At 42.0% G+C, this 19,772-nt stretch overlaps 1 protein-coding gene across 19 annotated transcripts in view; it reads right to left on the bottom strand.

Annotated features, from left to right (window-relative positions):
* The window catches only part of TTLL5 (tubulin tyrosine ligase like 5), a 140,018-nt gene that overhangs the window by 65,629 nt on the left and 54,617 nt on the right, over positions 1–19,772 (bottom strand). For 13 of the 19 annotated variants that reach the window (XM_068946606.1, XM_068946612.1, XM_068946610.1 and 10 more), the window contains 6 exons: positions 19,390–19,536; positions 16,472–16,575; positions 11,087–11,220; positions 10,681–10,794; positions 9,886–10,302; positions 8,522–8,715 (listed from right to left, as the gene is read on the bottom strand). In XM_068946606.1, the coding sequence (XP_068802707.1) occupies positions 8,522–8,715; positions 9,886–10,302; positions 10,681–10,794; positions 11,087–11,220; positions 16,472–16,575; positions 19,390–19,536 (1,110 nt within the window). The remainder of the gene's footprint in view (positions 1–8,521; positions 8,716–9,885; positions 10,303–10,680; positions 10,795–11,086; positions 11,221–16,471; positions 16,576–19,389; positions 19,537–19,772) is intronic. The other 6 variants (XM_068946608.1, XM_068946611.1, XM_068946616.1 and 3 more) reach the window with 2 other exon arrangements.

Raw genomic sequence — 19,772 nt, 5'->3', positions numbered from 1 at the left:
CAGAAAAATACCATGCAGACTTCATCTCCTTGCTTCTTGCTCCTCTTTCTGGTTATATAATGAGATGCCTCCTTCCTCTACACTTCTCTTCCCCTCTATCAATGGAAGAGTAAAGCCAACCAAATCGTTACGTAAGGAAAACAAATCAGATTAAGACTCAGATAAAGTGGGTTGAGTCAAAGCAAGGGACTAACACTGGGGGGGGGGGGAAGAAAAAAAACCCAAAACCTCACCTTCACCAAATTTCTGTAAATATTGCCGCACCCTAAGTTTCATGGTCTCTAGTGTTACGCTGCTCAGGTCTAGAACCAAAGGAGCTGATGATGACTGGGACCTGCACAGTGTGTTTTGGCACACTGGCAGTTTGTTTTGTGGCACTTTTCCTTTACTGAGGACAATGCAGGCAAGGATGCCAAGCCGTGCAGCTGAGATAGATGGGTAACTGAGGAAGAACAGGGTAGGTTCAAATTATTGCTATAGCTGACGTCAGGCTGAAGCTCTTTATTTTTGGGATTCCAGTGGCATACTACTCCTACAAGGTCACTCTGCAGCACAGTAAACTGCCCATCCCAGTTCTTCCTTGGTCCTTTCTCCACTATTCTGAGGTTTAGTAAACTCGTTTGCTCTCTGCTAATTTCCGCTTTCTGTCCAAATGAAAAACGTAGAACAAGAAAAGTGCTCCATCCTCCTAGGGATCTGTCAGCATGTTTGTAGGAATCCTGGCTGCTGGATCTTGGGCACTGGCTGGCTGTATAGTGAAAATGGAGACAGCTCGGCCTAGCCCTTGCCTGGGTGGTCTGATGTTATCCCTGTGATTAAACTTCCTGGCTAGAAGAATTGGAGCTATTCCTAACGATAGCAGGGTCCTGAAATCTCACACTCTCCCTCACAGAGAGGGGCAGAGCTCCCACCAAGCTTCCCCTCCTCCTTCTCCTCCTCCTCCTCACGACGCTGGCCAATTCAACACATTCTTCTGTTCACTAGCATTAATAACCACAAAGTACTACAGCCTGGTAGATATCAACAGCAGCCCCCCACACCAGCCAATGATAGGGACCTCACACAGATCCAGCATTGCAGGAGAAAATCCTCTTTTTACCTTACAGCATATTTCAGAGAAAAGTAGCATGCTATCCCCAAAGAAGAACACATATGTATCCAGGATCTAGCCACCTGAATCTGGATCTGCACACATCCTGTGCATTTTAATGCCCTTCTAGTAGAAAGTCCTGCAATACAAGCACACGGAAATACTTTATGCTAAACACATGCTAAGTATAGACTTCAAGATTAATGCCTGATAAGGAACACACCAGAGGGAAAACAAGCCTGGATTATTTTGGTCACAGTTTTCATCCACCTATCCAGAAAGGCCAAACACAAATAGTAGGTACAGATGGGGAAAAAAAGAATCTTAGTTCAGCTATCCAGAAATAGCACAGGATCCAATAAGGATCCCCAACTACAAATCAAGGCAACAAAGGCAACAAAGTCCATTTACAACGAGAGGGGCTTACTGAACTGTATCTTCAGGCTGCATCTCCAAAATCACCACTGATGTATCTGCCTTGATTCTCAGGTAGTACCATTAGTATCTCAGCCTTATGTTAGACAACGGGCAAACCAAACAAGTAACAATCTGAACAGGATGATCTGAAAAACAGCGCTGAGTAACAAGCTGACAACACTACAAGTGAAACTGTTGTACTACACATACTGACAAAGCAAGGAGCATCCTATCTGTAAAAAAAACCCCAGCCATCATCTGCATGCCAAAAGTAGAGAAATCACTAATTTCAGAAACTGACTTCCTCACAAATGTCTCAATAACCCTTTTATGCGCATAGGAAATATTTAGCTTGACTGCAGTAAAACAACACAGTAAAGAAATGGTCATAAACATGGACACAGCAGCATAGCACACAGATTCCTCACAGTGTTAAATACCAAAAGTCAATTCAGAGCAACGATCCAGCAAACTCACTATCCTTCCTGATGCACACATTTCAGAGAAGATGAAAGAAATCTTAGCTTCCAAGTAGCCAGCTGTGAAACATGTTATTTATAAGGAAAAGTCATTTATGACTTCTGTGAGTTAAAAGCTAGGGATCTATCACTTGCAAAATGCTCATTATTCTATCTGAGGTAACTATGGTTGGTCTTACTGTCCACATAAAATATCCAGAATAGTTTTGAATCCTGTTAAGCTTTTGACCTTAATGTTATCTTGTTGCAGGAAGTTTCAGAAGATAAGTATATTTTGTGACAGTAAGCATTCACTTTTATCAGTTTTTAATTTGATGCCTTCCCACTGAATTGAATATCTCCCTTCTTCTCATACCGTAAGAAACACAAATAAAATCTATATTATTTACCCTCTGTCATCCACTATTCTGCATACTTTCTTCATGCCTCTCTCCTCCCTAAACAATCTTAATATTTTCACTTCCTTGCTATAAATGCATTATACCTTTAATCATTGCAGTCATTCATCTGTGGATCCCATTTATTTTTCCTGAATCCATTTTAGAAATGGCATCCAGAACTCAATACAGTTTTTCAAGGGAGGGCATTTAATTGATGCTTACATAATTACATGCTATTCCCTAACGTATTCCTTAAGTATGCTAATATTTTGTGTGTTCCCTTTACTACTTGACTTAGAACAGGTGTTTCCACTGAACCTTCCAGAACAAAATTCATTTTTTCTTTCCTGAATGACTACAATTAAAGCTTATTGTTATAAGTAGTTACAATTATTGCTTGTCATGTAATCAGTTATTCATAAACACTGAATTTCACCTGCCATTCTGTTCCATGTTGATGAAGTTGTTAACACTTTTCTTCGTTTTTCTCATGATAATCAACAAAAGAATATGCACATACTAACAAGTTATCATGAGGTAGGACAGAGTTCAGGTTTACAGCACCACGTCACTTCACAGTAATTGAACATCTGGATACTTCTAGCCCACATTACACAGAAGGTAACAAGTTACCTCATGTTTACTACTGCACAAGCACGTGGGCACATGGATGAACGCTGCAGGATAGTTAATCTACTGTAAACTCACACCCTATATTACCTTGCATTAACTTGTTTTTCTATTCATACTTTAGATGATAATATGCCACTCGTTATTAACGTTCTCCTTTCAAATCTTTAATTTTACACTCCGAGCGTTCCCTGTTCTGCATGTTCAGTTACCTGCTTGCTGCACTGAAAACTGGCCAGTCATTCCTTTTGTTTGCTCTCTGTCTGTTTTTAATGCACGACAAAACTTTACCTCTCACCCCACAAATACCTAGCTTGCTTAACAACCCTTGCTGAAAGTCTGTCAAAAGCTTTTCTGAAAGTCTGAACAACAAGAACCAGTTCCATTAAATGCTGTTTTGCTCAGTTCAAAGAATTCTAACAGATCAAGACAGGGATTTTTTGGTCTTTAGTACATTTAGGTGGGTGAACTAAAATTTGATTTTGCTTTCTTTTCATGAATATACATCTGACGTTGGAGCAAGGCTTGCTGCTTTTGCTGCAGGAAACTTTTAGGGCCTTTACTACAGATAGGCACGTTTGTTGCCTTTCTGTCCTCTGAGAGAGATCAACTTTACCATGAATCACCCCTTTTGCTACAAGCTCTGTCACTTGACTGCTGCATTTCTTCTGGACTCTTAAATGAGCGCTATCCAGCAACAGAAGTCTTGCTGAACATTTTTGCCTATCCTATCTCTTCTTCTCATAGTAGCTCAGCTTTACTACCTGAAAAAAATGCATCCCCTCTAAATCTACTACAGTGAAAAACAATGCAAAATTAATTAAACATCCCTAATGCCTTTATCCTCAAAAACTTGTTTCCACAGACCTAGACCATATACCCCAATATATTAATAAATTGATCAATTGCAGAGTTAAGGAAATCTGATTTCCTGTGGCATTCTTGCTTGTCTCCCTGGCCAATAACTGCATCATTCACAAGCCTGCTCCCTACAATATTTTAAAGATCTCTCCTCTCCCATGTCCCCTAACTTACAAGCAAGCAGCAGCACGGTTGCACTGCACATGTTGCAGCTAGTTCCAGATTAAAAGCCTATTCACTGCTGATGAATATATGTATTCTGACTGGCCAGGTAGCAGTCCAAACAGAACGTATTCTGCTGATCACTTGATTTTAGCTCTCAACAGAAGCACTGTTAGGGATCTTGCACTTCTATCCACTCAGTGTTCATGAAACTGATAAGAACATAATATCCTTAAGACAAATTTAGTCGATGCTTTGGGGCATTTGAGCAGGGTTGTTGGGGTTTTTTTTTTGTTGTTTTGTTTCTTCGTTTGTTTTCTTACGACCTTCTGAGCTCAGATACTTCCTTATTACTCTACTCTGCCAGGAACTTATCTGGCTAATGTTGGATCCTGGAAGGCACACCTTCCACACGGATCTCTGCGCTGCTTGCTCTCAAACTCAACAGGCAGTTAACTACACAAACAGCCCGCTATTTTTGGATACTGTAGAGCATTGTTGTTGGATAGTGAGTACTGCAAAAATCAGACAGTGGTTTAAAGATTTCTGATGGGTACAGGTATAGAATTTGCATTGTTTGCCATATCTTCAAAATCAGTTTTATTATCAGACTTTATGTAAACACACAAAAAATGGTAATACTGTGTTTTTTTTCAGTAAATACAATGGAATAAAATTCCTCAAAAGTAAAAAATAAAACTCATTATTAATGGTTATAATTAACAATAAGGATTCTCCCTAGCAGCTTCAGTTTCCCAGCTGCTCTTGGAAAGAAGTAATATATTCAGAGTACCCAAGGCCCCAAGACACAGTTGGGCACAACACAGAGAAGCAAGGCAAAGACAAAGGCATTCTGTTTATATGTAGAAGTTGCTGCCCTCAGAAAAGAAACATAGCAGTATTACTATTTTTCAGGGTCTCTCCCTCTTTTGCACACATATCCAAACCAATAGTCCTGATCTTGCCATTAGCCATAAGTCCAGATATCAAGTCCCTTTTATACCAGCCAGGTGCTTTCAAACAAGCTATACTAATACAAAGTTTCTGGAGTGACTTTAAACAACTCTATTTGTATCGTTTAGGTAAGCAATGTTCTTTTCCAGGGGTCGTCTTTGCGGCAATTTATTTTAGAATGCTTCAACTTTAGAAGAGCAATCATATTTCAAGTGGCTAAACAGAGGTGTGAAAAGGGGGAAGCAACAAGTCAGCATACCCTGACGAAAAACGCGTGGGAAAGTAATGTTCTGTTGAACTAAACCATCTTACTCCAAGGTCCATCTCCAACTCTCTCCCAGCTCCCAGACCCTCATTTCTCCTATGCCAAAGCCACCAGTGTTTCATAACCCAGTCCTCAAACTCTCTCATCCCAAGAGTCTTTCCCCCTTTCAATCCAGCCCAGTGCTCTTTGACTTCTCACTCCTCCCCAACTCTTCCCTAAATCCTCTCCCACATGTTCTTCTACCTCTTCTGCCCCTGTCTTCCCCAGTCCTGCTTAAGATTAAAATGCCTGTCTGCCCACATCCATAACCATGCAGTGCTCACAAATAGCGTCACCAATATCTACCCTCCTGCAAATCCCCCTCCCCAAACTGCCAGCCTACTCTGCATCTTCCTAACCTCTCCTACTCATTCTATTCCCCTGCTTCAAATCCACATTCATACCAGTCTCCCAGCCCCAGGTCTCTTGTTCTAGATCCCTCAGCTCTGAGATCAACCCCAACCTGGCTCCTCCACTGTTGCTTGTACAGGCACTTGCTGCCATACCATTATGGTTTTATTGGATAATGGCACCTCTTATCCCCTGTATTGACATTACAGCCTTGTCTTTCCAGATCTATCTTCCCTGGTCCTTTCTGCAAGCCAGAATTTTAAGAGATCTGGACCAAAAAATGATGAGAACAGGACTTAGGTGACAGAAGAGTAGAATGTGTCAAGGAAAAAAAAAAAGCACAAGTGGTAGCCATACGCTTTAGCTATGTTCCTTTGGGCCTTGCAGTTCTGTCTGATCCTTCCAAAATTTCACTATTGCAGGTATGATTAAGGTAATAGTCTCAGCCTAGAAATTGCTGTGCCTCATAAGGTCAGTACTGAAGAATCAGAATGTCTTGAAAGAACAGAAGCAAATTGTCCTCAACTAAACCATCCAAATTTTCATACTGAGCAGCCTTCAGATTTCATCTCTCCAAAGAGATTATTGCTAAAACATGGCCTGGAGAATCACAGAAGAAAGCAGATGTCTAGAATTGAATAGATTCAGGCTCAGAAAGGAAACTTATCGTCAGAGCCCAAGTTCTGACCTTTTCACTGCCTCATGAATCCCTTTATACATGGATGTCCATAATGACGACAGAAAACCGCTAACACTCAACCCAGTCCATGTTCCTGTATTTCAGTACAGAAGCAAAGCCTGTTCTGTGTAGCCTAATATCAAGGCCACTCAGGTAAAAAAGCTACATCGCATGCGAGGAAATAAGGTCTTCACTGTTTGCTTGTTACAAAGAAGGGAATTAGTCAGCACCCTCATTCTTTACGTTTCCCACCTCCTCTCTGAGTAGGTATCTTGAGAAAGCCCAGAAGCAAAAAGCAGTGCAGGCTCATTTAGCATGACCAACATATTTCCAGAGCTAGTGCTGCACTTCATAGCCACTTTCAGACCTGAGCATATCAATATTGATTGTCTGGTGGCTAAACAGACTTCAGCTTCCACCATTTACAATTATCGGAGCATGCTCCTTTGTCACCCTATGCAGCTGTGCTCAGGAAGCTACACAACCCTTCCCATGTAGGTCTTTGTGCATTCCTCTCTGGATCCCCTTTCTTTACTTCCTAATTTAACTAGCACTAACTAGCTGTGCTAGGAATAGGAAACCAAAAATCATCTAATAATTATAAATGGCAGCAAGAGGGCACCTTGGGTTCTCTAGGCAGACGAAATCACAGCAGTTGGAGCTGTGTGAGAAATTAGTTGTTTTTGGGAGAAAGTTTATGAATTACTTTTATAAAAAATAAAAAGTTCTGTTCTGAAAAGATTGAAAGGGAACAGACACATTTTAATTTTTTTCCAAATATTTGTTTAGACACTAATTTTGCCCAAGGAGGCACTTTCCATGATATATTTAGCTTCTAACAAATCATAATTTCCGGAATGAAAACGTTTCACTAAAAAATTTTTGAACAGTTATACTGACAAAGTTTAGCTTTAAAAAAAAGCTCAATTTTGATTTTATTACGAGAACCAGAATGACGGTTCTGAATATTACTGGACAAGCAAACAAGCTTCCTGTTGTTTCCAATACCACTTCAGATTTAGAAAGACCAAATTCTCTAGATACAAGCTATCTGGTCAGGCCTCAGCATCCCTAGTGCATTCAGTACTCATGTTCTGTACTGAGTCCACCAATAAGAAGGTGCTTTGTTTTTGTGTCCTACCCTTTAAAGGTAAAGACCTATTTCCAAGACCAGAGTACCTGTGTTAGAGTTAACCGAAGCTGCCAAAACTGGATTGAAATCTTAATCTGTGGAAGAGTCTAGTAACCTATTCCTCTTTTCAGAGTCATAAAAGCAGCCCACCTTTTGAAAAAGTCATTCTTTGTAAGGCTGCCAATCATTTAACCAGATATTCAAAATCAAAATCCATGAAAATAAAATTGAAAGAAGTATCAAACAGGAGCAGAAAAAGCCCACTGCAACTATTAAACAACTCTCATAAAACACACCAAAACATCACTGTTAAAGCAGTACTTTCCAAATGAAAGATTCAGAGTAAAGAGATGTGAACTATTTGTCCCTAGTGAGTAAGGAGGGGAAAACTCAATTATCAAGGCAAAACACTTATCCTAGAGAATCTCCAGTTGGCAACTTAATTAATTGAGCACTGTTCAACTTGAACACCTTTGCTGATCACAATTGTAGCATATTGTATAGAAAAATATGACTACTTCTAAAAGTCAGTTGGGACATAACTCAAGGAGAAATTTGAAACTAACTGGTAATCCACCAGAAGCCAATGTAGATCCAAGCCAATGTATGCAGTCCCATTTAGCCAAAGGATTATCACATCCCTTGCTAGTAAAAACTTCATTATGTTTTTAAAATTTTATTGGAATATAGAATTTACATAAGAACCCATTCTGCAGATGCATTCCTAACACTGTGATGGCATACTGGAGGAAGGAGGAAGTAAATCTCCTGGAAGCATAAATCTGAGACTTGTTTCATTGTTTACTAGGATCAAGCATGAAATTGCTTTGCACAATGTATTTTCCATTCTAATTCACTGGTGAGTCTCACTATCTTGTACAAAAACATTACAGTGTTCTTATTATTTCACAGAAAATCAAAATTCTGGTCACTATAAAGACTTCAAAATAACAGTATGACAGAAATCCATTTTTGTGAGATTTTCCCTTTCAAGCACGTCTCACACCAGCCCAATGCTGATACAGAAGTCTGTGCCAGACTTTTCTATTGTCACAGGGACTCTGGCTTTACTGCTTACATACCTGCTGGGTAAGGAGACTGATGTGGCTCGGTGGAGAATACTGACGGGTTGCCTGCTTTTCTGCCAGCTGCTGTAGTTCTGCTGCTACCATACTAGGGCTATAATGTTTGCCATGGCAAGAAGTATCTTCTGCATCTTTGTGCGTCCTGGCTGAGCCCACACGCGGTCCACTTGGACTGCGATGGCACAAACCTACTGAACAAACATTTGGATATGCTTAGTTAGCAGTATGTCAGACTCCGCGGAGTTCTATATTCCTTCTGAGCCTGCTGATCATGCATATATAAAAGCAGGTGTGACACTTTCTGCAGATTGTCCCTATATGGCCTTCTTTTCTGCCTATGTGTTGCCTATGTAAGCTTCTCTAAGCCAATTCCAAATCCATATTCATCTTATCACAATGCACCTAATAGCAAACAATTCCAAAGAATTATTGGTTGGTTGTTACCTGCATCAAATCAATGGTGATTTTCCTTGAAAATAAGTGGATCCCTTTAAATAAGCCACTCAGTTGGGAAGATTTATTTTAATGCTAGCAAGTCTGCTACTATGTATGCAGCAACTCTAGTGAACATCTGGTGACTCTGATGTACAACCCAAGACAAATGCATAGCACAATTTCAGAGAAAAACAGTGCTTTATCAGGACTACAGCTGACCGTGTCTGCTTTTCAAAACTTTCCTAATAGGTTTCTGTCTGCCTCCATAAATTTCTAATGACTACAGTTTCTCCTACCCTTCAGATCCTCACACTTTAAGGTCACATTGTTCAATTATGTTCTATCTTGAAATGGTAAACGAGAGATCTCCTGTTTGTAAGATGTTCTGGGATATGCCAGTTCTGAAAAATCCTAGAGAAAGATATGCAATACCACTCCTTTAAACACAGCCCATTTGGGTCTTTTCTTTTTCGGAGGTCCTGACAAACCTTTAAGTAACCTGTAAGTATGAGTCTTTTTAGAGGATTTCTCTGTGTGAGAAAGAAACAAGGAACTACAAACAGTACACAGCTTGAGACAGGACTTGTGCTGACCAAAACTACCTTAAAATCACTAAAGATAAACAAGAGACCAGTAATACAATCAAGCAAAGATATACAGTGCATCACTTCCCAGCTCTTTCAGAAGAGTTCAATTCTTGTTCGTCCACTCAGTAAAATCCTGTTCATTTGCTCAATAAAAGGGCATCTTTGGCAAACCCAAGGGTGCTTCCTGCACTCCTTCCTTCTGTGGGAAATTTAACACCACTGGAACAGGACTCATAATTCCGGAAATGTAAGATTTCCACCTATTCTGGACCAGGCAGAGACTACACAATCTCTGAATGGAACTAGCAGGTATTCTATTATGCATCCCCGAACACTCACCTGCTTTTGCAGAGGATGGTCGGGACAATCTTTGGCTGTAAATCTGAGCAGCTCTCTGAAAAGATGAGAATGGGCCAACACTGTAGCTACCAGAATGGCAACGATGTAATCCTGCAAGGCTAGAAGCCTCACTGGAGGCAGGGTTTGTGCAGACAGAAGAGCTGTCAAGGGCTGTGCTCTGGATCTGAGAAGAAGGTGGGGAGGATGGGGACTGAATCAGTCTGGGACCAATGGGAGGAGCCAGCAATGAATGGTGATCAGGCATCTGTGGACTTTCAGAGGCTGCAGGCTGAGACGGCAACTGGGAGCTGGTACTTCTCTGGGCAGTGGCACCAGGAACAAAGGAGGAAACACTAGCAGGGCCACAACGAGGTAATTTCACTTCAACATCTAAGGACAAGGTGGGTCCTTCCGGAACTATACAAAGACAATGAGCACATTATATGAGAAAAGCTGCTTTTCAGGTCTTTCAGATAATAAGAACATACCCAAGATGCAGCTATTCATACACTCACTGAAGCCAGAATGACCTCATTCTACCAGCAAGGACAGAAGAGGCTCTACATGAGTAATATCAAGCTCTGAAAGAGGATATATCTAGATCCTTCCCCACAAAAGAGCAGCTAGCTTATTCATACCGCTCACCCTACACTTCCCCAAACCTGGGCCCCTTCAAATCCCTCAGTTTATTTTTGTCCATAGGTTCCAACCTCAGTATTTGTTTAAAATAGTGTTGAAAACAGTACGTGCATTCATCTTCTCTTCCTTGATAATGATTGAAGCTGGTTTACTTACAAGTTGATTTAACTTCTTTGGGTTTGTAGCCTCTTAGTGCTCCTTCTGCAGGCAGATCTGCAACTGAACTTCGGGCCTGATCACCTTTTATTTCTTTCGTCACTTCAGGTCTCTCTGTAACAAAATCTGGGAGTTAGAAAGTAGAACAATTCGAACCATGATACCACTAGAATAAGACTGAATAGCCAATTTCTTATATATGTTAGTCCAGATTCATTCCATTTCACCTCAGGCAAAGAAGCTTGGCATGCACACTCTTGTCTACATGGATGGAATCAATGAAGAAAGAAGTGTAACCTCCAGAAACCTGAATCACATTCTTGAGGTGATGTTGTCTTTCCACAGATTAAAGTAAAAATTGGATTAGTCTGGACAATATCATCTCAGAACTACCTGCAACACTTACCCCCTTGAGACTGATTCTCTAACTGGTTGCTGCTGTTGCTGGCTTTCGTGGTTCTAGAGTTCGTTCCTAGAAAGACGCTTGCTGACTTATTTTTGTGCGTGTAAAATGTCAGAACTTCCTCCAGGTCACTCTCACTACAACAAGGAGAAAAGAAAGGACCTAAATGAGGATTCTAAGCTATCATGTAATGATCAAAAAGGACAGAAGATATGGAGGCTAAAGAGGGGAGGGGAAAAAAAGGCAAAGCCAGATAATCTACTGATTTGCTCAGTTCTGCAGGGCAAGAGTGGTAGGAATGGAACATGCCTTGGTTAAATCTGAGATTCCCACTGAAACACCATTCTCTTATGAAGTGGAAAATTCAAAGCATTCAGGAACTTTCCCGAATAAAAAAAAAGAGCAAGTGAAAACTCCAAATATATTCTTGGGAGCTTTGCCCAATAGGAGAGATTCAGTTCTCAGCTAAACTAGCGAATTTTCCTCAGGTGCTCTCCAGAACAAGCACCTATCAGGTTCATAGGAGAGGTCAGCTCAGCTGCGGCTTCATATTCATCATTATAAGTTTCAATCCAACAGTGGGAGAGGAGTGGTAGGATGAGGGAAGAGATTGTTAATTATCAAAACTGCAGAAAAAACAAACATAACAGTTAGCGTGTTTGCAAATCTCACAAAACTTGCATATGTTTCTCTTTATTATTTTCTTCACAAGAAAAAGGGGGATTTAACTGCCCCAATGTCTTATGCCTCTGTTGTTTCCCAAAACAGTATCAGTTAGTTGGCCATTCAGATTAGAACTTGTACAAACTGTAATTCTGATTTTTGGGATATGTACCTTCCTTTCCTTATGCTCTATAGCATTGCCTCAGCATTAGCGTGAGTACGTGGCAGAGTGCACATCAAAAGCAAGAAGGATAGTGTCAGTGACGCAACAATAGAACATAACACAGGAATATAAATCTGCACAGCAGCAGTTATAATCTTTCAAAATGTCCTCTGCATATCACACCTGCATTAGTTTTAGCCAATCTGAGCTTTGGTAAAAGCAATGTCTAAAGCTGATCCAATGGGTGTTTGGTCCTTCGAGGCATGCTGCAAAGTTTACCTTCTCTCCCAAGCACTGAGAACAGAGGTGAAGAAGAACTGTAAGAGTGAAAAGATGTTGGATGGAAAGAAGCTTTAAGCTTTTGCTTATCTCGCTTATTGGTCACGATTACAATGAATTTACCAGCGTTATATACTTTTACATTGCACTGATGACGTTCGGGGCAATGGTTGTAGCATGTATGCAAATGCAATACATCCATGTTAAAACATCCTCTCCTGATGTCGAAGTTACAAAGTTCAATTGGACAACACTTATTCTCTATTTTCTCCAGTGTTGTGCTCACTGTGCTACAGAACAAGCACTCAAATTGGAAATCTTTCCTTAGGCTCCCAATGACTAGCTTGCTGATTTAAGCTTAAAGCACTAGACCAAAGTAAAGTAGTGTCAATTTTCAAAGTTTTCAAAAGTACCTGATACTTCATAAAAAGCAGAGACATCTAGAAACCGTCTGATCCTTGGCCGACTGCCTTTTGCTGTTCTCTACTACTCGGGCAAATGGTACAGTAAAAGTCTCCAGTATGGCCTAAATTTTGCTTCAGGCCATGATGGCCTGGTAGCCAGTAATATGGAAATGAAAGAGTATGCAGTTCTGCCCCAAACAACCTTTTTTTTTTTTTTAAAGCATTTCTGGCAAACAGGAAAACGACCTGTCCTAGGAGGCAATAGTCACTTTAGTGTCCAGAGATGCCAGATAACCAAGGCCCATATTGTGGGCCCATGCAATCTGCACTTCTGGTGCTAGGAGAACTAGATGCTACAGTCTGCCAGGTATCTTGAGTCTTGTTTCTTTTCAGAGCCCTATTTGCTCTGAATGGCAGTGAGTTTTTACTTGAAATCTGTAATCTCTTGGATTTACTTGGAATCTCTTGCTGTAATAACTCCATCAAGTGTACTAGCAAAACCTATAATTCACTGCGTTCATGAGAATGTAGCAAAGGAGATTATGAAGCCTCCTCAATTTAGTTAAGAATCATCAGCTTCACCCACTTCTCACCTACTTCTGATTAATCACTACGGATGCTATCCAAACAGAGGAAAAGAAAGAGCAATTTCATAACTGACTGAAAAAGAAGGAAGTAGTGATCGTCCTAACTTTCCTAGAGAAGACAAAAGTGCGTTAAAAAGGTAGGTGAACTACCTGTCCAGAAATTGACAGAGGTTCTTGCCAATACAGGCATGTCATATTTGGATTAAATAATTGAGAGTCATAAAGAGTCAGCTTTGCACTCAGGAATCAGAGGCTTTGAGTCAAAAGGAGTAGTTTTTGCTCAAGAATTAGAGGCGTGCGGAAACAATGCTGGTTCACTGAATAATTTCAAACCTCTTTACAGTCAGATAACTGTAATACTGATGCTCATAAAATATACTATAGGACATAAAGGGGATTCACCTCATTTTCAAAATATCCATTTTCAGATTCTTTTAAGTTTAAGTCCATAGTGTACGCAATTAGAAAATGTTGCTTTTTCAATGTGAAATTAACTCCTTGTACTGAGCTTCCTTAACAAGCAGGGTAAGAAGCTAGGAGGAAGGTAGAGTTCAGGAGATGGTGGAGTTCAGGATCCTGCAAAGAGGAAGAAGGGCAATAAGTAAGATCGCAACCCTGGACTTCAGAAGAGCTAACTTTGGCCTCTTCAGGGACCTACTTGGAGGAATCTCCTGGGGTAGGGCCCTAGAAGGAAGCGGGGTACAGGAGAGCTGGTTAATATTCAAGCATCACCTCCTCCAGGCTCAAGATGGGTGCATCCCTCTGAGTAAGAAGTCCAGCAAAGTGGGCAGGAGACCTGCATGGATGAGCAAGGAACTCCTGGCAAAACTCAGACGGAAGAAGGAAGTCTATAGAATGTGGAAAAGGAGACAGGCCACTTGGGAGGAATGTAGGGACACTGTCAGAGTATGCAGGGATGCGACAAGGAAGGCTAAGGCCCGTTTGGAATTAAATCTGGCAAGGGATGTCAAGGATAACAAGAAGGGCTTCTACAAATACATCAATAGCAAAAGGAACACTAGGGAAAACGTGGGCCCGCTGCTGAATGGGGCGGGTGCCCTGCTAATGAAGGATACAGAGAAGGCAGAGTTGCTGAATGCCTTCTTTGCTTCAATCTTCACTGCTAAGGCCAGCCCTCGGGAATTCCAGACCCTGGGGACAAGGCAGGAAGGCTGGAGAAAGGAAGACTCTCCCTTGGTCGAGGAGGAGCGGGTTCCAGATCGTTTGTCCAAACCTGACATCCACAAATCCATGGGCCCCGATGCGACGCACCCACGAGTGCTGAGGGAGCTGGCGGATGTTATTGCTTGGCCACTCTCCATCATCTTGGAAAGCTCATGGAGAAAGGAGAGGTGCCCGAGAACTGGAGGAAAGCCAGCGTCACCCCAGTCCTCAAAAAGGGCAAGAAGGAGGAGCCAGGAAACTACAGGCCCCTCAGCCTCACCTCCATCCCTGGAAAGGTGATGGAAGAGCTCATCCTCGAGGTCATCACTAAGCATCTGGAGGACAAGAAGGTGATCAGGAGTAGTCAGCATGGATTCACCAAAGGGAAATCATGCTTGACCAAGCTCTTAGCCTTCCAGGATGGAAGGACTGGCTGGGGAGATGAGGGCAGAGCAGTGGATGTTGTCTACCTGGACCTCAGCAAGGCTTTGGACGCTGTCTCCCATCACATCCTCCTAGGTAAACTCAGCAAGCGTGGGTTGGATGAGTGGCCAGTGAGGTGGATTGAGAACTGGCTGGATGGCCGAGCTCCGAGGGTTGTGGTCAGTGGCGCAGAGTCTAGTTGGAGGCCTGTAGCTAGCGGTGTCCCCCAGGGGTCAGGACTGGCTCCAGTCTTGTTCAATGTATTCATCGATGCATGAAGGCACAGAGTGCGCTCTCAGCAAGTTTGCTGATGATACTAAACTGGGGGGAGTGGCTGACACACCAGAAGGCTGTGCTGCCATTCAGAGGGACCTGGACAGGCTGGAGAGCTGGGCGGAGAGGAACCTCCTGAAGTTCAACAAAGGCAAGTGCAAGGTCCTGCACCTAGGCAGGAATAACCCCAGGCACCAGTACAGGCTGGGGGTGGACCCGCCGGAAAGCAGCTCTGCAGAGAAGGACCTGGGTGTCCTGGTGGACAGCAAGTTAAGCATGAGCCAGCAACGTGCCCTTGTGGCCAAGAAGGCCAACGGTCTCCTGGGCAGCATTAGGCAGAGTGTTGCCAGCAGGTCGAGGGAGGTGATCCTGCCCCTCTCCTCAGCCCTGGGGAGGCCTCACCTGGAGTACCGTGTCCAGTTCTGGGCTCCCCAGTACACGAGAGACATGGCACTACTGCAGAGAGTCCAGCAGAGGGCTACAAAGATGAGGAGGGGACTGGAGCATCTCTCCTCTGAAGAAAGGCTGAGGCAGTTGGGCCTGTTCAGCCTGGAGAAGAGAAGACTGAGAGGCCATCTCATCAATGTCTACGAGTATCTGAAGGGAGGGTGTCAAGAGGATGGGGCCAGACTCCTCTCCATGGCGCCCAGCGACAGCACAAGAGGCAACGGGCACAAACTGAAACACAGGAAGTTCCATCTGCACATGAGCAAAAACCACTTTCCTGCGAGGGTGACAGAGCACTGGAACGGGTTGCCCAGAGAGGTAGTGGAGTCTCGTCTCCTTCCCTGGAGATATTCAAAACTCGCCTGGACATGATCCTGGGCAACGTGCTCTAGAGGACCCTGCTTGAGCAAGGGGGTTGGACGAGATGATCTCCAGAGGTCCCTCCCAACCTCAACTGTTCTGTGATTCTGAGGAAGACTGAGTATACCTCACTTTCTTCCTCATATCAGGAAGTATAATCCCAGAACATCCCTGAAGAGAGAGAGCAAACCCAAGATTTGTTTCTGAGAGCAGAAACTTGAGAGCCAGAGCCATGACACAACAGCTCAAGGCCATCTAAGCAGTGACCCTAGTTTCATTCTTCTTCCAAAGTACTGCTGCACTTGCTCCAGCATCACAGGAAAGGAGATCATTAGCTCACAAGCACCAGCTTGGAATTTATAGAGATCGAGGAAACCACTGCCATCCTCTGTATCTACTTAATGGTCAAAACATCTATTGTATGTCCTCCTCCATGCACCAGATGCTGACGCTACAAGCGTTTGGTTGCTGGAAGGGGGAAAAAAAAAAAGAGAAAAGACAAGTTCTCTGCCCCCCCAGAGACAGCAGGAGCAGATCTGAAGGTCAGCTAGGTATCTTGTGACACAATACCATCCTCTTCAGGGCTAGGAGATCCTTTACCAAAAGGAAGAAAATCCATTCCTACCTTGCCCTGGTAATAAAGTTCTGAAAACCTTCAGCATTCACTCCCTCCTCCACCTCCTCTTCCTGTTTCTTTTTTGATCGTTTCTGAACCATCTGCTCTGTTTCCTGTGAACAAGCAGTATTAGCAAGTGTCTCTATGCAGTTCCTCTATGTTCTGTGGCACATCTACAGAGTGCTACATCACTACATCTCTACATCAGAGAACACAAAAAGCAGTTCCATGGGATCTAGGAAAAAGAACATCTACCACAAAGAGCCAAATTGTAAGTGCATTTCAACTATGTGTAACAGAATGGGTAAATGTAGACAGCCCCAGAGACAGCATGCCAAGCTTATACTAGACTCCTGACTCCTCAACCTGACATAACTTATTAGAACTGATTTGCTGAGAAGCTTTCAAGGCTTGACAAATATGTGCTGCTCCTTCGAATACACCCTTTGCTGAGACAGGAGGGAATGTGGAGGGGAAAAAAAGTACCATTCTTTTGCAGTCATTACATTCTCTTTCCACTTTTGATGTTTTTGTCCCAAGTACAGACTTCCTCCTAATAGCTTATATTTGAATCTCTCTGCCCAAAAGGGGATATTTGGGAGAAGAGAAGGAGGATAAAAATAAAATTATATTGGAGAAACTCAATCAAGGTGGTCTGTAGACAGCATCCACATTTCCTACTGTGAACTAGGACTTCTCTCCTTGCGTTAACTTCTCCTGTCATGCAGCAAATTGCTGAGGGCTGTTCTACATACAAATAATACACTGCACTTCGATAACAGTAAAGAAAATAAAATAGTACAACATATGGCAAATATACTTTTACACATAAGAATATATTAGAATAAATGATGATAAACCTTTGTCTGTTAGAATGGAAGCAAGCTATGAGACAAATATCTTTATATTTTTTGCTAGTAGAACTTGTTGACACCAGAGGTTGTTTTTATACAACTATTTTTGTTAATTGAAAGAAAAAGAAAACACAGATCTGTGTGAAATACCAATACCAACAGAAAAGCCTTGTTTGACCAGACTTAACCTCCATTTTGTTGCTCCATACTGCTAACTCCCAGCTTGGCCAGGACTAGAGGGTTAGATAGCTCTTGCAAAAGATAATTCAAGGGGGAAAGAAAAAGCCACTCTGGGACATGTCTTTACTCTTCACTACTTAAGTAAAAGTCTTGACAATATGCAATCTGTTTTACTTAGGTTGCTGGAGACAGTGTTTTTTCCTCTGTGCCAATACAGAAGATATATAATGGCTAGTAGGAGTCCCCTACTATAGTCACAAGTCAGTGAAAGAAGTCTATATGTTGGAATCAAACATGAAAAAAAACTTGCAGCCTAACAGTCTCTCAATAGCTTAAAAGAGTATGTTCTAAAACCTCAAGTGATCTGTTCTCACTTGTTCTAACTAAGAAAATATGTTTAAGTGCTGATTTATTACCAGTTATACAGCTTTATTTTGTGAATTTACTCTAGAGTTAGCAGAAAATCCTAATGTTTGAATACAATTTGAGTGGAAATTATATCCAAAGCAGCTGCATTCTTCACTCACCACAGAACCGCCCGGGTGTTTTGTGGTTACTCCTAACACAGTAATTCAGCGAGCATTAGGCATACGAGGCACTCCCTGGAACAGATTTGGTTCAATACCAGTCTTGCTTTGACAGATCAAGTTACCACATGTCAGTTCTGAAAAGGTACTGTAAGTGGACATCCTCTGCTAATGAGTGGGAGTTTAGAGGCCTGCATGCACAGCAATCACTCTGAAAGCAGGATTCAAATTAGCCTTGTCCTAACGCTAAAGAAAGGACAGGGTGCAACAGAAAGAGGGAGCTGGTCTTGTAAAACAGGGATCAGCATGAAACCACTGCGTTAGGAAGACTATCTTCTATACCTAAAGAGGTGAGAATTATTTAAACTAGGACTTAAACCTCCTTGTCACTGAGCATGCAGAATTCCATACTAGAGATTACTTGCATTCCCTCAATATACCAAACAAATGGTAAAATATGTATTTCATATACGATATGTATAAAAAAGTTTATCTCTATAGAAGCATCATAAAAATAGGGAGAAATGGGAAAAGGCAATATAAAGCACTAGACCACAGAGAAGCCAAAGAAAAAAACAAACTGTAAGTTAAATTCGCTTTTGTTGAACATTTCTTTTTATTGATATCCATAAAAACAATCAGCTTTTTCATTTTCATTTTGACATATGTCAATAAAATGCATCTCTAAGCCTGTATTGGTTGATCAAAGTTTTGAGAAAGTTAAATAAACTCATATGCACGATTACTGGACTGCACACATAATGCATTAATATGGTGTCTATCTGACAATTTGAAGAGACAGCTATCATGACCGGATGTGCAACTGCAAAGAGACCATATAAATTACAGAACAGATCCCTTAAGAAGTCTGCTGTTCTGACTATGACGATAGCCAGCAGCAGATACTCTACCGGAAGATACCAGAAGCCAAATCACCAGCAGCACTAGGGTAAGCTGCTTTGTGATAGTTTCTTACACAAGTTAGATACAAAAATTCAGATTTAAACCAAAGGCATTTCCAAGGGGTCCTGAGCTTTAGAAATCCTTAGTAATTTGGCAGTTATCTATGACTGGCTGACTCATATCCAGCTCCTGACCCGTAATATGCAATAACCATGGTGGCTGCTGCTGCTGGAATCAAAGGAGTCGATCAGCACTGGTTACTGCTTTTGTGCAGAGTATAATATTCTATATATAATACATATATATACACCACATGTATAATATTCTGTTATACACCAACAAGGTGCGCTGTAGTGGCACTAAAAGCAGTGAAGCCTGAAGGCACTGAAATGAATTAAGCAACTTAGTCCCCTGCTGAGTAGGATGAGCTACCAGAAGAAGAATCCAGAAAGAAATCACTCACCTTATTATAGCAGACTATGAACTCGCCCAGCTGGCGAGCCAGGATACGTCGACGATCATTTAGGCCTAGACGCCGGCTGGGAAGCAGCATCCTCAAGGACTGCTGAAGGTTGCTAGCTGCTCGCTTCAGAAAGCGTACCACAAGCTCCTGCGTGCAAGGGAGATGGAGTTAACAATGGACTAACAGCAAGAAGTGGGAAAAAGAGAACAGAGGTGCAACACCAGCTCATGATTGACAATAACTAAACACACTATTCAGAGAATATGAGATGACAAATGGCAGGCAAAAAACATTCAGTATGTGCATTTTTAATCTAGGCCTACAAATCCGACACAGATGAAGAGGAGGATGACATGCCATATCTGAGGTGGGACGGAATTAGG

This window comes from Struthio camelus, chromosome 5 (assembly GCF_040807025.1).
Source record: "Struthio camelus isolate bStrCam1 chromosome 5, bStrCam1.hap1, whole genome shotgun sequence".
Taxonomy (NCBI): domain Eukaryota; kingdom Metazoa; phylum Chordata; class Aves; order Struthioniformes; family Struthionidae; genus Struthio; species Struthio camelus.
This window is presented reverse-complemented; position numbering and strand designations above follow the sequence as displayed.